We start from the raw sequence: 22,796 nt of genomic DNA on the forward strand, positions 1-22,796 counted from the left end.
CTCTTGGCTTTTCAATGTGAGGAGCCTGGGCCATCAAGAAATGATACGTCAATTGGACTATTTGAGATCAGTCGTTAACGGTCTTACTAATTACTGCCCCTAACTGCCCTTGGCTACCCGAGGACTTCCGGAGAACCACCTGAGGGTAGCCTGAGAAAAAAGTAGGCCATATAAACATTGATTTGGCGTGCATGTGATGTTTTCTCCAGAGGTTATTGAACCCAATAGACACTGGATTCTGATTTTGAGATCATACCATTCAGTGCAAGGGGTGGTAGGTTGTCAAGCTGCCAGTGCATACAAGGCAATGCTATGGTACCCCTTGCATTGAATGATATGGTCTCATTATCAAGATGCGATGTCCTTACAGTCCAGTTTTCCTGGTTCCACAACTGCTAGAAAGAACATCACGTGAATGCCAAATCAATGTTATTGTTGGTTGGCCAGGCATGATATAAGTTGAGAACCTATTGTGTTAGTGTTAGCATGGTCAAAATTTGCCTACTCTTTCCTCGGACAGTCCTCAGGCAGCTACGGGCAGTAATTTAGTAAGATCCGTTGTAAAGTGCCTGGCACATAGTATCTAATCTGCATATCGTTCAAGAGACTGAAATTAGTTATGGTGACACAAATTGACAGAGTATCAAATGAACGAGTAAGATGTGCTAAATTGAATCCCTGATATGTATAAGAAGTCTGGCTGTGGGCCTGGCCATCTTCCCCTTATATACCATACATGTTTAATAATGTTGATTCAGGGGTGATCTATATACATTCAGTGACATCTAGCAACTGCAGGGAAGAAAAGAACAATCGTAAGAAAATACCAGACTGGTTGTATTAATAATATTCATAGTTATATGTTGTGTTTCCACTACAAATGCCTTATTCGCCTGTGGTGCCATCTGCGGCCCCTCAGTACTCCCTTTGTTGTTCTGTGCAGGGGGAGCTTAGGGGGACCCCTACCTGGCCGAAAATCCCTACTCTTGAACAGATTGTTGTAGCGCTGTGTCCAAGGGATGATGACACGGCCAAGCGAGGGACTGGTGCGGCAAGGATCACCGCTGCAGTATGAAACAGTATGTACTGTTCATTGCATACGGTGGCGAGTGACATCATTGGTTTGACCTTAAATTTATTATGTATGCGGCTGGCCTAGAAACGGTACCAGTCGTTACATGCAATCCCACACTGTAAAAGCGCTTTAAAAAGAATGTTCTACTCACCTTCCACTTTCATTCCCATGTTCAAACATTTTTGGAACCTGCAGAATTGGCAGTTGTTTCGACTGAACTTGGTCACTTCGCAGACCTCCTTTTCCCGGCACGAATATTTCAGTTGTTTTGCACTGTCCGTTTGAAGAAACCCTTGCACCCTTCGCATGAATAGACCGAGTAGTGGTACCCGGACGCTTTGTCAGAGCACACGAGACACAAGAGCTCGTTGGTTGTTGTCACTGCGCTCGACGTGCTGGGCTCTTCATCCCTCGATGCCGATGGCTCGCCGCCGGCAAGTGGTGTACATGTTTCGAGATCAAACCTGGGCGCTGGGGCGGCCATGTTTTTTTTTTCTATGGCAAAGAAGACCCCTCGAGTTTGTGAACACAGTACGCGGTTCGTGCTGCAGATAATGGTCAAACCATTACTTGAAGGGGATGGCTGCTTTGGAAAAGAGGGGGAGCGACAGACTATTGCGACTCACAAATATCAGAACATCACTTTGAAAAACAAGTATATCGTTCAGAATTGTTTCAAATATTTAAAGAAATTTCGCTTAATTTGAGTTGAATCGAAGTTGATATGCTGAACTATAATTAAAATTATATTTAAGAACATCTTTTTAGCAACGAGAAAAGTGTGAATCCGGCAACCAGACCATTAAGCGTCTGATATGTGTACAGCGAAAATGCAAGTCACCATGGCAACTCACAGTGGCAATGCATTGACGTCATCATTTGAATTTATAAATAAAGTAATGTTTGCAGTGTACATGAGCAACAGCTAACACGCTGCGTTTTATGCCGACAACAAATAAACCGTCCGCAATATCAGGTGCTTTACCCTTCATTGACTACAAATTGCATTTCGCGTGTAAAAAAAACGTGCCAAAACGGATGTGGTATAAACAATTATTCTTGAAATCGTCATTGGCTTTTATCTAGAAAGATTTGCCAGGAAAATACTGTCTCGGTATGACACCGTCGGCAACAGCTGCAACGTCATCAGTATCTTCACATCTGATGAAAATTACAGATTGCGACCTTTGTAAATTGGTCGGTGTTTTTACAACGCGACCCGGCAACGCGACGACTAACTGCATACCTATGAGAACAACAGACGCTAGTAGCTAGGTACACGGCGGAGGGTCAGTGTAACCCATTTCTGGGTCTCGTGTGTGAAGACCTCAAAGTGGTCCCCGACTTCAAAGTGGTCCCCATCCTAAATGTCCGGTAAGATAGGGGGTTAAACTCAAGTCTGACGACACCTACCGCATAATGGACGCTTTTGTTGTCACACGGACGTTTCCGATGTAATATCAGCCGCTATTTTAGTATTTAATACTTAGAGTTGGGAAAAATGTACAAAATAAGGGCTGAGCACAGAATTAACAATGGGGAGGGCTAGTGTCTACATCAATCATGACTTATCTATAAAATGACTCATTTGAAATCATATCGATATTTGGAAGTCATTCTAATCGCTGCTCGTAAATACATAAACGGATATGAAATACAATTTGCAGCATTGCTGTGGCGTATCAATCGCACTTGCGGGTCAAATATTCATCGCAACAAGCCAGCCCATAGACATTTTTGGTAGTTTACTTCGACCGGTACTATAACACTGGTCAGTTCACGACCCATTGTCTACTTCTGCTAGCTACCTCAATAATATAAACATGTATTTTCAACCGTTTTCCCGTGAGCCGACGTCCACGAATTCTGTAACGTTTGCCCTCTCGCGTAATTGAATACTTTGGGTCTGTCAAAAGTTCAGAACCGAGCAGAAACAGTCGACGGCTCTTAAAAAAAGCTGAAATTATAGATGTTGCCACATTCAACATAATTAACGGAAGTAGGAGATGAGTCATAGATAGTCAGAGATAAAGTAGGTACATGTTCATTTATTCAAAGACTAAGCTATTTCATTATTTTGCGAGGTAAATAAAAAAACCGATTGGTGTCGTAGTAAACTACAGAAAAGGTCTATGGACAGATTAACAGCGGTTCTGAGGCGATATCCCTTGACACGAATGCAATCTATTGGCCTCAGCATTATGCTACGAATGCACAGATGTAAAATACACCAGAATAGGGCTCGAGACCAATATTTTAGGGGGATATTTTTCTTAATTTTTTTTACAAAGATATCCAATACCTACCATAGAAAGTGACGCGATTGAGGTAATACATTACCTAAAAGAAGTTGAATACAGCAGGCGGAGCGTAAAATTATCCGAATTTTCATGGGACACCTTTGAAGTCAAGAGGACGCTTTTGAAGTCAAACTGATTTCTTTATTCTTTACTAAAAGTTTGAAAAAACAGGAAGTATACTCTTGTCTTGTCCTGATACTTAACAGGTCGCATATTCAATTGTAAATCATTCTTTCTTTAACATAAACGATTGAATACAGGACAGAGAGCGTAAAATCATCACAAGTCTTTGGGGACCACCTTGAGGTCAAAAAGACACTTTTGGAGTCAAACTGATTTTCTTTATTCAATACCAAAAGTTGGACAAAATCAAAGAAGTGTACTATAGTGTTATTAATACCTGATACTTCACAGGTCGCATGTTACATTTTTCAAGTCAACACATTCTTTCTTTAACATAAACGATGTTGAATACAGCAGAGAGACCGTAAAATCATCCCAAGTTTTCGGGGACCACTTTGAAGTCAAAAGGACACTTTTGGAGTCAAAAGGACACTTTTGGAGTCAACTGATTTTCTTTAAGCAATACTAAAAGTTGACAAATATCCAAGGAAGTGTACTATAGTCCTATTAATAACTGATACTTCATAGGTCACATGTTACAATTTTCAAGTTAGAATATTGCTTCAATTACGCAAAAGAAGTTGAATAAAGCAGACACAGTGTACAATCATTCGATTTTCCCGGGGACCACTTTGAAGTCAAAAGGACACTTTTGGAGTCAAACTGATTTTCTTTATTCAATACTAAAAGTTGACAAAAATCCAAGGAAGTGTACTATAGTCCTATTAATAACTGATACTTCATAGGTCACATGTTACAATTTTCAAGTTAGAACATTGCTTCAATTACGTAAAAGAAGTTGAATAAAGCAGACACAGTGTACAATCATTCGATTTTCCCGGGGACCACTTTGAAGTCAAAAGGACACTTTTGGAGTCAAACTGATTTTCTTTATTCAATACTAAAAGTTGACAAAAATCCAAGGAAGTGTACTATAGTCCTACTTATAACTGATACTTCATAGGTCGCATGTTACAATTTTCAAGTTAGAACATTGCTTCAATTACGCAAAAGAAGTTGAATAAAGCAGACAGAGTGTACAATCATTCGATTTTCCCGGGGACCACTTTGAAGTCAAAAGGACACTTTTGGAGTCAAACTGATTTTCTTTATTCAATACTAAAAGTTGACAAAAATCCAAGGAAGTGTACTATAGTCCTACTTATAACTGATACTTCATAGGTCGCATGTTCCATTTTTCAAGTTAGAACATTGCTTCAATTACGTAAAAGAAGTTGAATAAAGCAGACACAGTGTACAATCATTCGATTTTCCCGGGGACCACTTTGAAGTCAAAAGGACACTTTTGGAGCCAAACTGATTTTCCTTATGCAATATTAAAAGTTGGACAAACAAAGGGAGTGTACTATAGTTTTATTAATACCTGATACCTCCTAGGTCGCATGTTACATTTTTCAAATCAACACATTCTGTCTTTAACTTAAACGATGTGGAATACAGCAGAGAGACCGTAAAATCATCCCAAGTTTTCGGGGACCACTTTGAAGTCAAAAGGACACTTTTGGAGTCAAACTGATTTTCTTTATTCAATACTAAAAGTTGACAAAAATCCAAGGAAGTGTACTATAGTCCTTCTTATAACTGATACTTCATAGGTCACTTTTTACAATTTTCAAGTTAGAACATTGCTTCAATATTACGCAAAAGAAGTTGAATAAGCAGACAGAGTGTACAATCATTCGATTTTCCCGGGGACCACTTTGAAGTCAAAAGGACACTTTTGGAGTCAAACTGATTTTCTTTATTCAATACTAAAAGTTGACAAAAATCCAAGGAAGTGTACTATAGGCCTATTATACCTGATACTTCACAGATGGCATGTTACATTTTTAAAGTCAACAATTATTTTTAATTTTCCTTAAAAGGAGCTGAACATAGCAGATGGAGCATATAATCAAGTGTAATTTCCGTGGACACCTTTACGGACATTTTGGTGTCATATGTATTTTTTCAATACAATACCTAATGTGTGATAAATCAGTAGAAATGTAGAATAATCCTACAAGTAACTCTGTCTTATAAACTCAATCTCATACACACATACAAATGGACGTTGAGCATTATTTAGCCAAAAAAATCTTTATTTAACTGTACATAAATTTTAACAGTAGAGTAAAGCACAAGAGCAGTTTTTCTCTATAAAGTAAAATAACTACTTTCAATAACCGGAAAAATGAGATAAAGGGCATCAATTTCACAAAAATAAAAGCACATTACCTAAAGGCCAATACAGTCCTGTTGTGCTATGTAGAGAATAGCTTTTTGTGACACATATGTTTATGAAGATAGATACTTTGATAGCACATTTCAAAAAATGTCAAAAAAGCTGCATTACCACTAATACAAAATTGAAAATATTATTATAATTTGAACATCACAGTAAGATTATCCCTGAGAACAAATCAGCCAGTGGTATGAGATGAGTAGTGTTTAGAGAAAGAGATTTTTTCGATCAATAATGGAAAACATAGCATCAATGACACTTGGCTCTCATTTGATTTGATGAGGCAGGCCACAGTGTGTATACTTAACTATGTTTACCCTGGCAACATGCATACAAAGTTTCATAGCCATTGGAAGAGGGATTTCAGAGAAAATGATTTTTGACCAAATATGGGAAAAGTTGCGCAAAAATGCCTATATGAAAATATTCACCAAAATTTGAAGACACTCAACTGAGGTTGCCTCTAGATACATTAAAAACAAATTTCAAACCAATCAAAACATTTACTTCAAAGAAAATTATTTTTTGACCAAAATATTGCCCTAAATTCAAAAAAAAACCAAAAAAACACAAAGATGAAAATTTCACCACAATTTAAGAAATCATATAGAAAACAACTCTAGAGTCAAGAGTATTAAGTTTCAAAGCAATCCAATACGAAATTTGAGAGAAAAACATTTTTTGACCAAAAATTGGAAAAATTGCCCCAAAAATACAAAATTGCAGATTTCATCATATATTCAAGATATCATATTTAGTTCATCTGTAGGAACCTGTATACCAATACCAAATATCAAAGCTGTCAGATGGGCAGTTTTGATGAAATAAAGTTTTGACCAAAAATGACATAAAAAATTCCTTAAAAGTACAGATTTGCATATTTCATTACAATTTGAACAAATCTAAGTTGGGTTATCCCAAGGGACCTATATACAAAATAACAAAGCTGTCTGACCAGCGATTATGAAGAAGATTTTTTTACCAAAAACGCCTTTTTGGCGCTAATTTGCATATTTTCAACAATATCAAAGAATACCGTCAAGAACAGTGTGCTCACATTCGGTTTGAATTGGTAAATTCAAGAAAAATTTAAACCAGAAAAACAAGAATGACAAAAGCAAATAAGGTCTGCAACTTAGGTACTGGAGGTCGTCTTTGGGAATATCATCTTCTATAGCAACGGGACAAGCAGATCCTACATACAGAAAGCAATGTCAACAAAAAAATTAGCCAGAGAAGCTTGACAAAAAGAAAAGGTGGGAGAGTGGGGAAAAAATAAAGAGTGGGAAAAAATGTACAAGGGATCTGGTAAAAAGTAATGCTACCTCATCAATCTTCTGGCCCCTACCCCCTCGCGAATATCAAATGTTCCACCCCTTACATAAAACCAGCTGACAGGAAATGTATTTACAACCTTGGGGGTGTTTTAATTAATGCTATGGGTGCTATCATTCAAATGTAAACAACACTTAAATCAGTTACAGATAGTGAAATGCCTTCCACTGTGGGGGGAGGGGGGATTACAACATCTGGAATTATCCTGGATCCTAATTTCTCATCAGTTCTTATGTGTCTTACCATGCAAAAGTTGCAAAAAATTGGTTCGCAATGTAAATATTTACTTCAACTTTGTTTTCTGGATCAAATTTTACTACAAATTGATATTAAATATGACAAAATTATGTTCACAGCCTTTGAAACTCTCTCACAACATATCCTGGGTTGGTGTAGGTCATTTAAGGTCACAAACTGAGAAAATTACCTAAAATACAAAGATTTGGGGGTTTCCCAACAATTTGAGCAGAAAATTTATCAAATAAAATCCCTCGGGACTTTTGTACCAAATTAAAAAGCTATCAGACAAGTAATTTTGAGAACAAGTTGTCTGTCCAGGAGCTTTAAAAAGAAAATATTTTTTAAGATTTTTTGACCAAAAATGACAAAAATTGCCCCAAAACAGTAATATTTCCAATTTTGTCGTAAGTTCAACAATTAGAAGGGTAACACCCTTGTAAACATCCAATCCAAATTTGAGAGCAATTGGGCTAGCGGTTTCTGAAAAGAAGAAATTTTACTTAAAATGAGAAAAATAACCAAAAAATTCAGCAAAAATACAAAATTCAAGATATCTTCACAATATTCATAAAACTGATTTTCATCAACCTGAGGAACCTGTATACCAAATATCAAAGCTATCAGATTTGTTGTTTTTGAATAAAAATTTTTTTGACCAAAAATTCGGAAAATTGCCCTAAAATTACAAATATGAAAATTTCAATTCAATTTGTATAAACTTGACTGAGGTCATCCTGAGGAACATGTATACCAACTTTCAAAATAATCAGATGAGTGGTTTCAGAAAATATACCGCAATTATACGGTGTCGCTCAAATTTGATCAGAATTGGTATATACCAGTATGGGTTACCAATGATCAACAATAAATGTTGTTTCTATCTGTTCAGTGGAGGAAAATTATACGTTGATGTTATGGCAATGATTTCTGCACAGTACAACCAGAAAAACAACAAGAAATATTTAAACCAGAAAAACAAGAATGACAAAAGTAATTAAGGTCTAACTTTTGGTACTGGAAGTCAACTTTAGCAAAATGCATAGCAGAAACAAGCCCCTCTTAGTTTAGTATAAACTGTCTTCCCCCATCTACTGTCTATGGTTGCAGCTGGTCTGTTAATATGTAACAGTTCATAAACAATGACAGGAAATGAGTCAAGATCAGTGGAGTTTGCCTGTTTCTCACTGGCATGCCTCCTGCACATTTGCTGGATTTCACTTTCTTACCTCATTTGCACATTTTTGACACTGATGTGTTCATTTGAACAAATTCACATCTCAATCCCTGCATCTACCTGTACACCAAATACTGAGATGGTAGCTTTGGCGGTATGGGAGCCTTTGTGTGTGACGGACATACATCTGCACATACCCATGAATATACAGACATACAGACATGCAAGTCGGATGCAAATGAACTGATTCAGCTTATATGATAACCTCACATTGGTATACCAAATGTGAGCTAAAAATTAAAAGAAATATATTCTCAAATCATATTTTTCATCTACGCAACAAATAGCAAATCAGTAAATACTGCGGTTATCAAGATATTTGAGTGACTGGACGCCTCACAAACGGACATACATACATACTGACAACGGATGTCGGACAGATACCCATCCCAATAGCTTCAAAAGACTATCGTATAGTAGCTAAAAATGAAAATTTCACCACAATACTAACGAAAATCACCATAAACATCCTGCATACAGAGTTTCAACAAAATCTAGACTGCCGTTACAGAGTTTAAGCGTTTGCTGGATTTTCTCTGTTTTCTACCACATTTCTTTTTTTTTACCTCATCATCATATTTTGAAGACTGACACTTTCATTTGAACAAATTCACATCTCCATCCCCAGGTGCACCAGTACACCAAATACTACAATGGTAGTGCTGCGGTTTTTGAGTTTTCGATGTGCACGAAGATAGCATGCACACATACTAACATACATAAATGTAGACACCGCTGACCTACCATAAAAACTCTTTTTGGTATAATATACATGTAAACACCAAATGTGAGCTAAAAATTGTCCTGAAAATAGAAAATTGTGGATTTATCAAAATTTGAATATTTCACAATTTGATCATCCCTATGAACCTGTATAACAAATATCAGTGCTGTCAGACAAGGGGTTTTGTGTAAAAAATTCTATTTTGTTTCAGCCAAACCTTAAAGCCCCATACAGCAGCAAATGTGTTGTAAACCAATCTCAAATTATCCTCAGTTTTTCTAGGGTTTTCTTCAAGTAAGACACATTAAAGACCAAAAAAGTGTACAACACTGTCGATAGCCTAAGAAGTAGCATTTAAATTCAAACTTTTAACATGATTTTAGATTTTCCGAGAATTTCAAAAAAACAAGTCATTGACAATGACATAGTCCCCACTTGTAATAGGAGTATTAGTCTTGATGGGGCAGGGAAATGTGGTCATTAAGAAGTATCACTGGAGTGTACATGTATATGTTCAGATCTATGGGCACATAGGTCTGTGTCATTGTTCCCAATTTGAAACAAGAGGCATGTCTAAGTTATGATTCTAAATCGGGAAAAACGATCAGACCTCTAGCTGTATTGGCCAGCCAAGAAATACATATGTGCATAATAAATGAGGTACAAGATGTGACATCTTAAGGTCTATTATCCTATCAAAATTGAAGCGTAAAGAACTTGTGGTTACTGAGTTGTGCATATATATATGTATAATCAAGGTCAAAGGTCACCGAGGTCACATGACATTTTGTCAAAAAAATAGTATTGCTAAGTTATCCCTATATACCAAAAATCAGACCTCTAGCTCTATTGGCTCGCTCAAAATTAGATATGCACATAATTAATGAGGTACAATGTGGCGTCATAAGGAGTCCTATCATACCATATATGAAAGGTTTAGCACTTGTGGTTACTGAGTTATGGACAAATATGTATATTTGACGTCAAAGGTCACCAAGGTCACGTGACATTTTGTCAAAGTGTCTGAGATATCTGCGTGAACGGATGGACTCACGGACGGATATGTCCCAATCTATAAGCCCCCTGGACTTTATCTGTGGGGACTAAAAACTGTGTCACTGCATCCATTTTGCAATATGAATACGATGAGAAACTAAATTTTATTTTTCTTGGCCTTATACATGGGAGTCTATGGAGAGCTGCCTTATACATTGGAGTCTATAGAGGTGTAAACTAAAAGTCCTCTAACACGGCCAAATTTGATCACATTGTGAAACAAATTAACGTGCATCTGTATGAGGTAGGGTACTATCCTTGTACCAAGTTTGAACAAAATCGCTCCAGGCGTCTCTGAGATATCTGAGTGAATGGACGGATGGACACACGCACGGACGGACGGACGCACAGACATGACCAAACCTATAAGTCCCCCCGGACGGTGTCCTTGGGGACTAATAATCATATGACAGGAAAATAAAAATTACAACAAATAGTTGGCATTCGTGTGTTGTGCATTAAGTAAATGACATCATGCTTGTTTCTGGTATGATCATATTGTGTATGTGCGGGGAAATACTGTTTTTTTTTACTTTTCTGTTGGTCGCCAATTTTTGAGTACGTCACCAGTTTTTAAAACGTGTAGGCATGGTCCAAATCAGCAAGCAGTGATAACTCTGATCTTTCCACATCATTTCCAAGAACTCTGTTATCTGGAGAGATTAAAATTGAAAAATTTATACCAGTAAGCAAATCAATCCAGTCATCATTATCAGAAGATAAAATGTATGCAAATTAAATATAATATCTTTTTGGTATTTATATACACACCAAATACGAGCTAAAAACCGACTCAAAGCAGGTCTGTTCATTATAAGCACATATGTAAAATTATGACTAGGGTAAGTATTGAAATGGAGACACAACAAAATACATAAATGAGTACACTATAGGTGTAACCGTAAAGACTCAAATTGTGTGCTGAACACACATGAGGCTGAGATTGGGGATTTGGCTCAGCGGTTTTATCTATGGCTTCTGCGCTAGGTGACTGGTGCTATACGTTGTGAGTTCAAATCCGACTGAAACCACAATATATTACAAAAGTGTATGGACACAAATTCCATGAGCACAATCATATTGTATTCAGTTTAGATTGACAGCTTGAATTTACAGCTAGACATCAGTTAAGACTGATGACACAGTCCTTGACGTAAAAGAACTTTGTCATTCAAAGTCACTGAAATGTACGTTGTACCAATGATGTGAAATGACCTAAGTTACAATGAAAACAATGTCAAGGCATGTAGAGTACGAACTCAACACATGGAAACTAGACAATATGGCTGCCTCAAAGTGCTAAATTTGCTTTCCTGTGCGTGCATGATACAGCCTTGGGGCTTAGTGGGCCAGGGTCGGGTGTTGGAGTATATTTCTATTCTTTCAAGTATCATCATAAATTCCTGACAAACTGTGTTTAAAACCCTTTCCCCAAAATACCACGGACAGGTAAAAAAATATAAGTTGGCAAAGAGCAGTCGGGGGGGGGTCACTTCTATTACTTGCCAATATGTATATGCGCCGCCCAATGGGGTGGGTATTTCAGCAACTTGGTCCAAAATAGGGGGGGGGTCAATTCCACTGTAAACCATGGTCTAAAATGGGGTTGAAGTTTGAGTGCCACAGAAGAACAAATTTCAACAGTCTGTTCCCATCTCGCTAGCAGGGTTCTGAGCTGCACTCAATAAGCATGGATATCTTTTCTGTGGCAGGGGAACCATTACAGAGACCCCCTGGCTTAAAGTAAATATTGACTTTGTTTTAAAACATTGTCACTGATTTGTCAGAACTCAACATATGGCAGATTTTTGCCCAATAGAAAATACCAAAACAAAGTGGCTCTACTGCTCCTAGTATTATTCAGGTCGACCATGGCCATATGAAGTAGTACTGCTTTACAGACAAACAGCGAGGTTTGTTGTGAATTGTAATTTAAAAAAAAAAAAAAAACACTCAGACTGTAACTGCAGATGACTGATAATTTGCAGAAGCTGGACCAAAATTTGGTGAGAGTGAAAGGCATTTTCTTTCACAAAATTTGTTAGTATTTCCTCATGATTTTTCGGAATCATGGCTTGGCCAGCAACAAAATAGCTCTAAACGCAGTATAAGCTTACAGTGGTAGGCTTTGCCGGGGCAAATACTTGCTTTTTCCGTTTTAAAAATGTTGACGCTATGACTGTTGACCTGGGTCAAAGGTCATAAAGGTCTAAACTGGGGTCCTAAAACAACGAGATTTTAGGTCTAAAATGGGCCCTGGGTTTTATACCTGCGGCCGCACACCCCTACCACTTCTCTGAACAAGTACTCCCCCCTCCCCCCGAGAGAGGTACAGCAGTTCTAGCTCTGCGTTATATAGCGCCGGAAACACACAGCATCGTACGCAGGGCCAGAAAAAAATTTCATTCATTGTGCGATGTTTGGGGTCCAGACACTTCGCACCAAAACCAGTTCGCCCCACACAACTTCGTCCCAAAACCATTTCGCACCAAAACCACCTCGTCCCAAGTACTACCTCGTCCTACGCCACTTCGCCCCAAGTACCACCTCGTACTAAAACCACTTCGCCTAAAGTAAAGTACCGTCAACTCGTCCTAAAACAACGATGTCGCGACGTATCATAACGTTGTTTTTACCTGCAACTTGGAAACATGAATGCGTCAGGACATTTTGCCTTATTGTTGCATGAAACCATGGCATAACACACGCAAACTACTCAGTGCTACGACTCAGGTGCCGCGCGGAATTGCACGATGTCATATTCTCGAAATGTGTACAATTTCAAGATTTCAGTTCTGGGATGATAGAAAGGTGATGAAAACTTCAATGGTAGTGGTTGGTTATTTTCAGCTTTATCGGTTGGCGGTAAGTTTGGGGCAAAATGGTGTGGGGCAACGTGACTTTCGGGGCGAAGTGGTTTTGGTACGAGGTTGTTTTGGTGCGAAGTGGTTTTGGTGCGAAATGGCATGGGACGAGATGGTATGGTGCGAAGTGGTTTTGGTGCGAAGTGTCTGGGAACCCGATGTTTCTGTGTAAGTTCACAGTGTCATTTGATTTTGGACGAAGACAATCAGCACTCGCACACAGGCGTTCTGTTTACTGGATAGTTTGTATAAGTGTAGTTTATGTTACGTTCCGATGTTCTGTTCCGTAAAAGTCTACGGAACAGAACGTCGGAACCATGGTCGGAACGTAGCATAAAACAAACTACCCAGTAAATAGCTCTGCTGCATGGCCATGGCAGGGCTGTGTGTTAGCGGCGCGGCGTTATACGACCTCCCAACACATGTGGTGGGAGGCCGTATAACGCCGGTAACACACAGCCCTGCCATGCAGAGCTACCCAGTAAACAGAACGCCTGTATGCGAGCATGAAATATAACGTCGAGCAACAAGATTGAAATTAATGACTGTTTGAGCTGGTACTCACTCAGTAAACTGCTAGGCCATATGGACATCCGCATATCCGTACAGTGATCGGTGGGTCGCGGTCGCTGGTCTCGTCCGTGCCGTGTGCAGCGCAATCGAATCTCCCATGATGCTAATATGAGACACCCTAACCAGGTCAAAAAATTGGACGCGCAGTTTGGGGTGATTTGGCATTGTAAAATGCATCGGAATTTTGAAAAAGTAATAAAAGTGAGCGCATATATCAAAAAGGACCAAAATAACAGATTAGTATTGGCAATGTTACAAAGTTTAACAACTTTATGCAAATATAGGAATGGAAAAATCCCTGGACTGCGTAAAATTTCAGTTCAATTACAACTACGGGGACCACTTTGAAGTCAGGGACCACTTAGAGGTCTTCACACACGTGGCCGAGCCCTTCAGTCATGTACCTAACTATTAGCGACTGTGATTAGAACAATAAAGAATAAACAAACACCAAGAAAGAAACATTTGCATTTCTACATCATTTTAATTAGAATGTTGCTAAAAATTGGTCACCCCATGTCTTTATTTGCTATAAATCACACATTCTGAGCACTTTGCACAAGCACTAACATCAGTGTCTGGAACCTCACTATAGATTTGACACCCCTCTCCCACTATGCTCTTTTTTCCGGTTTCAAACTGCTCATTGAAACTGAAAAGGTGCACGTGTACATATAGACATACATACATACATAAATACATACGAATGAAATGATATATATATATATATATATATATATATATATATATATATATATATATATATATATATATATATTCTTCTTCTTCTTTCTTTCTTTCTTAGACGGTAAAATAAAATTAACACCAAAACTCCGAAGTCGCACCTACCTTCAACTATTTTGGTATAGTATCATCCAGGTCTGGTTTCTCGGAATACACGTAGCGCAATTACCATCAATCTTGTAGGCAAGAAAGCTGTTGCAAGGTTTGGTAATGAGAGAACATTTGATTTTTGGAGAGGTGGAGGATATGGCCATTGATTGGGCAGCATTTTTTCTGTCACTTTAACAGCATTTCTTCCCATAGTTCTATATCCAATTATTTTTTTTATGCGGAAGCAATTCATTTTCTTACAATTTTTTATATTCACCATCATGACATTCGTCATCACCTTTATCAAAAGTGTTAGCCATATCCCATGCTTCTGGTGATCAGGCCCACTGCACCTGGGATATCTTCCTCTAATTTTCCCAACTATTTCCGATATGTGATTATTCAATTCAAGCAAGTCGTCCCTGTTTTCATATCAAGTGCTTTCAGAGGATGAAGTTGATGATGATTGTTCGACAGAATAGGATAAGACACAGTGAATGAATACAACTATTTAATGTAGAGTGAGCCTCGGGTACAGATATTCGGACTCACTAAAACTTTTCTTTTCTGATCTACCACTTGCGGAGGTTCAATATAAAGCTCTTTGTAAATAAAAAAAACTTTCAACCGTCTTAGTCTTAATCGAATTTTTTTTCAGTCTATCTTGGAGTTAGTATGGCGGCCATTTGAATTTCAAATACAGGTATATATAGTGTAATTTGTAATTCTAGTACCAAAATTTTCACGATGACGCTCGATTTTTATTCTTGATTTTGAAAGAGAATGGTTCAAATATTCCTTGAGGAAAGGTTGAGCAAAAGTTTGTCTTTCACTTTTGAAGCGCATTCTACCTTGCGTTCAAAAGCTAATACACCTACGTAACAGATAAGACATCCCAGCAAAGTTGTGTGATAAGCCTTGAAGTAAAAGACATTAAAATCACGATGCAAGTGAATATTTATTGTGAATTTTCGGGTCCCGTGTGATGCGCCTTGAACTCATTTCGCACTAACCATGGCAAAAAGTCAGAAACATAGAATGGTTAATAATTGGAGATCAGTACGATCAAATCTACTGTTGATTATAACACTCTTTGCTGAAGTGATCGATAATTATTGGTCGCGGAAAGTAATCGTGAAAGTCTTCATCTCAGATCTGTGTGGTTATATTAGAGGACGGGAAAATTGTGATAATATTGTCCTCATAAAGATCAACAAGTCACTCAAAAATCACTGATAAACCTCTAATTGCTATCGTGCTAGGCCAAACGAAAGCTTCAGACTGATCAAAAGGAGAATCCCTTGAAAAAAAACACATTAACTTCACCTCGTTGACTACACATCCGCGAGGCGTTATCACGTGGCAGGCATGACATGCTAGTGAATAAAAGATATTGAGAACTCGTGTCATTTTGAAGGTGCTACTGATAATGAACGAACATTTTGAATTATTCCGATTCAATCGATTATTATCTTGTGATTATCATTGAGAACTATTAATTAGCAGTTGTTTCACTTTCATCAATTTACTTTCATCGATAATTGTAGGACAGAACCCAGGGATACGGAAATCTCGTTATCACTGCTCAGAAACCCCAGCAGCATGATTACGCCCTCTACCGCTCGACCGATCGCGACCGTGCGTTTTTTTCTTGCATGAGGGCGCCCCAGCAGCGTGAACTGCAGCCGGCGGCGCTATTTGCTGAGATCTGGAACAAGCCTCTACGACCTGTGTTAGGTATACTCGTCTCAGCTGAAATATATATGTGCTTGTACCAAACACGTTAGTTATCGTTCTCTAAAACTTTTTGGGCATCGTGAGAAAATATTTACCGATATTGAGCCAGTTTTGAGGAAAGTAAAAAAAACCTCTGCATGCTCTTTCACAGACCGTTACCATGATCAACTGACAGCTTATTTGAAGAAACATGAAATCCTATATTGACATGTTTCACGCGAAGAGCTTTTTAAGAGTATCGCTATTGGAATTAAAGAAATAGCTTTGCAGACTGTCAAATATTCCTGTACAAACTGAACACCTATATTTGTGTAATTTGCAAACTTTGAAACTGAAACGAACATCGATGGCAGCGACCGCGGGGCCGCGCCTCATCTCTCGGGGGAAAATTATCAGGCTCAAGCTTTACATGACCGTTCTCTTCAACACAGGAAGGAAACCATATTTGAAATCGATGCAAAAACTCTCTAATGAATTTCTCTGCCACTTATTTTTTTCTTTAAGACGATATGACGACTTATTTTGAAATTGATGTGCACTCAGTAGAGCTGGCTAAGTCACGCTGTGCGGTGAACTATATACACTATAGTCGCTGGACGATGGTACATGCTGAACATTTCAAATCTTAGAGCAAGTCATATGTTTGTTATCACGACCACTTCACCGTTATATTCACTTAGTTTTAGTCAAGAATTCTTTAAAAAAGAAGGACAGGAAGAAGCTTCGATAGAAAGAAATGGTGACCATTATTGCTCCTGAAGCTTAAGTAAAAGCGATTGTCACCGTCGCTTCCTCTTACAACAGCGACGGTGTTCATCATTATTGTGCAAAGAAATTTGATTGGCATTATCTGGGAAAATTTCTCAGTATATTTCTGTACTCATCTGTCTGTCTGTCTGCCCCCCCTCTCTCTCTCTCTCTCTCTCTCTCTCTCTCTCTCTCTGACCATGCCTTCCTTTCTAGCTATGAGTACAGTCACAGGACCATGGAATTAAAACTATAGCGGAAGGGGTGGTGAGCCGAGATATCGGCCATTGGCACTGCAAACCTTGGGTTCTAGCAAACTCCCTTAAAGTGCAACCTCTGCAGGTATTTGTACGGTCCAGAAGTGGAAATTGTTCTCAGCGGGTTACTTGCCTCGTGTTAGCACTAACAAAGCTTACTCCGTGCCAGCAATCTTATCACCAAAATTATCATGAGGGTCGTCATGCTTAATTAACGTTTAATTAATTCATTTATTCCTCAAACTAATGAGCAAATCGACATACAGATCTACAATAAAACGACAAAAAAGGGACAAAACACGCGTAAACAGAACCATACCAACAAGGCAAAATCCCCAATAAAAGAGAAAAAGTAAAATAAAAATTACTTTTCCTGATAAAAAACGATACAAAACTGTACAGGAAATAGAATACGTCAATAGCATGGGAAAGATGTCGTTGAAACCTGTCATTATTTCTGATACACGCTAAGCTTAGTTTCTTCTCAAATTGACTGTGTTACAAACTTGTTTGCATATGGAACAATCATGAATACATCAGTTTGTGAAATCATATTGTCTGATATACATTACAAAGTCAGTTTTACACACAAATTATTGAAACAAAAAATATACATGTCTGGTTAAGTATAGCAGATATATCAATGAAAATAAACATTTCTCAGTCGACAAAGTAAGACCAATGTTATACAAATGTATCTGTTCACAGCAGACGAAGTTACAGTAATAATATCACAACATCGCTGAAAGGAAGAGGCAAGAAACTACAAAACTGAATGACTTATACCTAAAACCTAAAATACAGCTCCTCTCAACGGCAATGAATAGTCTGTTTGATTTTATCAATTTCCTGAATGAATATTTGTAGATTTTTTAATCTCCACTTTCACTTTCGTAATGATTTTTTTTCACATTTTTTTTATTTTCTCGTAAAAGGTATACATGTCTAAAAACTACAACGAAGTGACCAAAAAAATCACATGACTTTAGGCCTAAGCAAAGTTTCAATTTTCTGAGCTTGAGCTCTTTGATACAACTCGTTTCTCATAACAATCAGGTGAGGAAATGACTCTTCAATTGTAATTTTATTGGTTTTTGTTTCGTTCACAACTTTAGTGACAAAACATATCACGTCAATAAGTAACAATAGCTGCTTTGTCGCCTAGCAACCAGCTGATCCATGGACGGCGTGGTGCAGACACGTTCATTCAGTGACCCGGCGGACTAATTTGACAAAGTTCACAAACTGCCGCGCAGCTGTATTCACGGTCAACACAATCTGGGGAATGATTTTGTATAATTGGTGTACAAAAGTATTGCACATTTCGGTCACAAACATAGCTGACATAGACAGAGAAACATTTTTCATGTGCACTATTTTTTCACGGCGGATGCAGTCCGTCAGGCCGAAGTACACACCTCACGCCAAAACATGGCATCAGTATCGGCGACTCGATCACATTGTGATCTCCCTGGAAATCGTAAAATCTGGATATATTACTTCCTTCAGAAGAACGATTTTGACAGATTCAAACGTGGTACACTTTAAGAATCTACAGGTAAAGTTTGAACATTGTATCTATTGATTTGCAGCAAATATGACAAGATTTGACAGCGATGCTTTGATCAATGGTTTCAATGAATACAACTGTCAATGCAATCATGTATAAAATTATCAAAACACAACTTGTAAAAAATATGAAAATTTCAACCGATTGCTTTGATTTTCACTTTCTCAGCTTCATTACATTCTGACGTGAAATTCTAACCCTAACATGCCATGGAAAATTGCAAGCATTTCCAAGATAAACCATGATAATGTTTACATTTTGCAATGCAATCATCTCAAACCATGAATACAAACAATACCTTCATCAATTTTCCAAAATATTCTTTTAAACAAATATAAAATTTCAACTGATCATTAAAATTTCCACTTTCCCAGATCCATTACATCAAGACGTAAAATTCTAACCCAAACATGGCAGGGAAAATATCAACAATTCTCAGAAAAATGAGAATATTGTATTCTTGCATTCATTACAATTGCTCTTCAACAAACCAGAATATAATTTCTTGACAGTTGTACAAAAATTACTCTTTAAAAAAATACAAAATTTCAACCAATGACTTCAATTTCACTTGGAGTCTCTTCTTTACGTCCTAACGTAAAATTCTAGCCCAAACTTGGCTGAGAAATATTGAGAGTTTTGGTGAAAAAAGAGGAATTTTCACTTTGGATGGTGTTGTTGTGTTGTAGAGTTGTATTTGCTGCAATACTTGCATAAACTGTCTTCTCATATTTCTTACGTGTAAATTACACGCACAGTGCCATCACTGACAGCACTGTCATCACTGTCTGTATAAACTATTCTACCGTCTGCAAACACTGCAATGAACTTAGGCGTTCCATCTACAGTTACATCTGTCAGGTATTCACCCTGTGCACTAAAGATCTTTACTTTATTCTCATCTGCTACATAAATATTTTCTCCAATTGCATCAACACTGACTCCACATGGATTTACTAAGTGTTCATGTCCAAATGTGTGCAATGTGTTGAGATTACTGTCCAAAACATAGATACAATGTTCATCATTACATGACACTATGAGTTGATATTTGCTATTCATGGTAATGTAGGGTTAACTGAGTTGTTTACTTGAAATCATTTCACCAGCCTTGCTGTATTTTATCACACGGCCATTGTAGTCTCCTACAAAAACAGTGTTGTCTGGACCAAGACATATCTCAGGTACACTCACTTCACCAATATCTATTATTTGTTTCAATCTACTCTTTGCATCGCACACTAGAATGCAATTGTTGCCATTGTCGGCAATGTAATACAAATTGTTTTTAGACATTTTCACATCTGTTGGTGTGAAAGTATTTGGCAAGCCATGAAAAGTGATTGTTGATATGATCTGTGCAGTGTCTGCTGTTACTGTCTTCACACTGCCAGGCTGGGTACCATCTCCATAGTCACTGACAACTACTTGTCCATTCTGGTTTATTGTCAATCCCAATGGTCTCCAGACTTCTCCTGGTCCATTGCCTTGCCTTGACAATCTTCTGACTGTGTACTTGGGAACAATACCTGCCATTACAAATGTAGGTCAAAGGTCAAGAGCAGTAAAAGAATAAACTGCAGTAGAAATTACTCTTCCTTGTCATGAAATATGCATAATTTCGAAAAGTATTTTGGTGAAAAACGTTGAGAATGGTGTAGGGTATATAAAATGTTCCAAAAATTGAATGCTAAAGCCTCTGTTTCCATGGCAACCTGCTGATTCTTTGATAATTTAACTTTTCAATGATTATTTCAATTCAAGCATTTGTCATGTTAATTAACAGTGTAAATTTTTTCTTCCTTGAGTGTTATGTTTCCATATAAATTTTCTATCAACCTGATAATTAATATCTCATTTACATAATTAATGAATTTGACTAATTAGTGTATGTCAAAGGTTAGCAAGGGTGTTTCTAATGTTTGATGACCTGAGTGTTGAAGTGAATAAAATCACTGTCCCTCCATGGGTGGAGGGACGGTGATAAAATGTATGGGCATAGACATTACTGTGCACTTTGTTTTACTGTTAGTGCTTCTCTTGTAATTGCTAATTTGCATATTTAATGAATTTTTGTAATTAGGCAATATCTTTGGAATGGCTGCTTTGACAATGATGTGACTTAGCAGTATCATTCATGAAGTGAACACTTTTGCATTTGTAGAGATGTGTTTGGTCAAGGTGAACTTTACACACTAATTACTAATTTGCATATTTAATGAATTTATGTATTAGGCAATATCTTTTAATGGCTGCTTTGACAATGATGTGACTTAGCAGTATCATGAAGTGAACACTTCTGCATTTGTAGAGATTTGTTGGTCAAAGTGAACTTTACACACTAATTACTAATTTGCATATTTAATGAATTTCTGTAATTAGGCAATATCTTTTTAATGGCTGCTTTGACAATGATGTGACTTAGCAGTATCATGAAGTGAACACTTTTGCATTTGTAGAGATTTGTTTGGTCAAAGTGAACTTTACACACTAATTACTAATTTGCATATTTAATGAATTTCTGTAATTAGGCAATATCTTTTTAATGGCTGCTTTGACAATGATGTGACTTACCAGTATCATGAAGTGAACACTTCTGCATTTGTAGAGATTCGTTTGATCAAAGTGAACTTTACACACTAATTACTAATTTGCATATTTAATGAATTTCTGTAATTAGGCAATATCTTTTTAATGGCTGCTTTGACAATGATGTGACTTAGCAGTATCATGAAGTGAACACGTCTGCATTTGTAGAGATTTGTTTGGTCAAAGTGAACTTTACACACTAATTACTAATTTGCATATTTAATGAATTTCTGTAATTAGGCAATATCTTTGGAATGGCTGCCTTGACAATGATGTGACTTAGCAGTATCATGAAGTGAACACTTTTGCATTTGTAGAGATTTGTTTGGTCAAAGTGAACTTTACACACTAATTACTAATTTGCATATTTAATGAATTTCTGTAATTAGGCAATATCTTTGGAATAGCTGCCTTGACAATGATGTGACTTAGCAGTATCATGAAGTGAACACTTCTGCATTTGTAGAGATTTGTTTGGTCAAAGTGAACTTTACACACTAATTACTAATTTGCATATTTTAATGAATTTCTGTAATTAGGCAATATCTTTTTAATGGCTGCTTTGACAATGATGTGACTTAGCAGTATCATGAAGTGAACACTTTTGCATTTGTAGACATTTGTTTGGTCAAAGTGAACTTTACACACTAATTACTAATTTGCATATTTAATGAATTTCTGTAATTAGGCAATATCTTTGGAATGGCTGCCTTGACAATGATGTGACTTAGCAGTATCATGAAGTGAACACTTTTGCATTTGTAGAGATTTGTTTGGTCAAAGTGAACTTTACACACTAATTACTAATTTGCATATTTAATGAATTTCTGTAATTAGGCAATATCTTTGGAATGGCTGCCTTGACAATGATGTGACTTAGCAGTATCATGAAGTGAACACTTCTGCATTTGTAGAGATTCGTTTGATCAAAGTGAACTTTACACACTAATTACTAATTTGCATATTTAATGAATTTCTGTAATTAGGCAATATCTTTTAATGGCTGCTTTGACAATGATGTGACTTAGCAGTATCATGAAGTGAACACGTCTGCATTTGTAGAGATTTGTTTGGTCAAAGTGAACTTTACACACTAATTACTAATTTTGCATATTTAATGAATTTCTGTAATTAGGCAATATCTTGGAATGGCTGCCTTGACAATGATGTGACTTAGCAGTATCATGAAGTGAACACTTTTGCATTTGTAGAGATTTGTTTGGTCAAAGTGAACTTTACACACTAATTACTAATTTGCATATTTAATGAATTTCTGTAATTAGGCAATATCTT

At 37.3% G+C, this 22,796-nt stretch overlaps 3 protein-coding genes and 1 long non-coding RNA gene across 8 annotated transcripts in view; all 4 read right to left on the reverse strand.

Moving 5' to 3' along the window:
* The window catches only part of LOC139127005 (estrogen-related receptor gamma-like), a 303,315-nt gene that overhangs the window by 111,419 nt on the left and 169,100 nt on the right, over positions 1-22,796 (reverse strand). For 2 of the 4 annotated variants that reach the window (XR_011550886.1, XR_011550885.1), the window contains exon 1: positions 1,227-1,783. The exons of the other annotated variants lie outside the window; for them this stretch is intronic. The gene's annotated coding sequence lies outside the window, so the exon portion shown is untranslated. Of the gene's footprint in view, positions 1-1,226; positions 1,784-22,796 lie in introns of those variants that run through there. 4 annotated transcript variants of the gene reach the window in all.
* The window catches only part of LOC139126937 (uncharacterized), a 203,296-nt gene that overhangs the window by 51,329 nt on the left and 129,171 nt on the right, over positions 1-22,796 (reverse strand). The window lies entirely within an intron of this gene.
* Positions 5,580-13,862, reverse strand: LOC139127094 (uncharacterized). Its single transcript, XR_011550924.1, has 2 exons — positions 13,762-13,862; positions 5,580-10,985 (listed from the first exon to the last, which is right to left on the reverse strand). It is a non-coding gene; the product is annotated as an uncharacterized lncRNA (long non-coding RNA).
* Positions 17,546-22,796, reverse strand: part of LOC139127004 (uncharacterized) — a 140,828-nt gene continuing 135,577 nt past the window's right edge. Inside the window, exon 9 of one of the 2 annotated variants that reach the window (XM_070692935.1) lies at positions 17,546-20,443. Coding sequence is in view for 1 of the 2 variants with exons in the window: in XM_070692934.1 (XP_070549035.1) it covers positions 19,989-20,443 (455 nt within the window). In the remaining variant the exon portion in view is untranslated. The remainder of the gene's footprint in view (positions 20,444-22,796) is intronic. The other variant, XM_070692934.1, reaches the window with a different exon arrangement.

This window comes from Ptychodera flava, unplaced genomic scaffold, assembly GCF_041260155.1.
Source record: "Ptychodera flava strain L36383 unplaced genomic scaffold, AS_Pfla_20210202 Scaffold_28__1_contigs__length_4768798_pilon, whole genome shotgun sequence".
NCBI classification, from domain to species: Eukaryota; Metazoa; Hemichordata; class Enteropneusta; family Ptychoderidae; genus Ptychodera; species Ptychodera flava.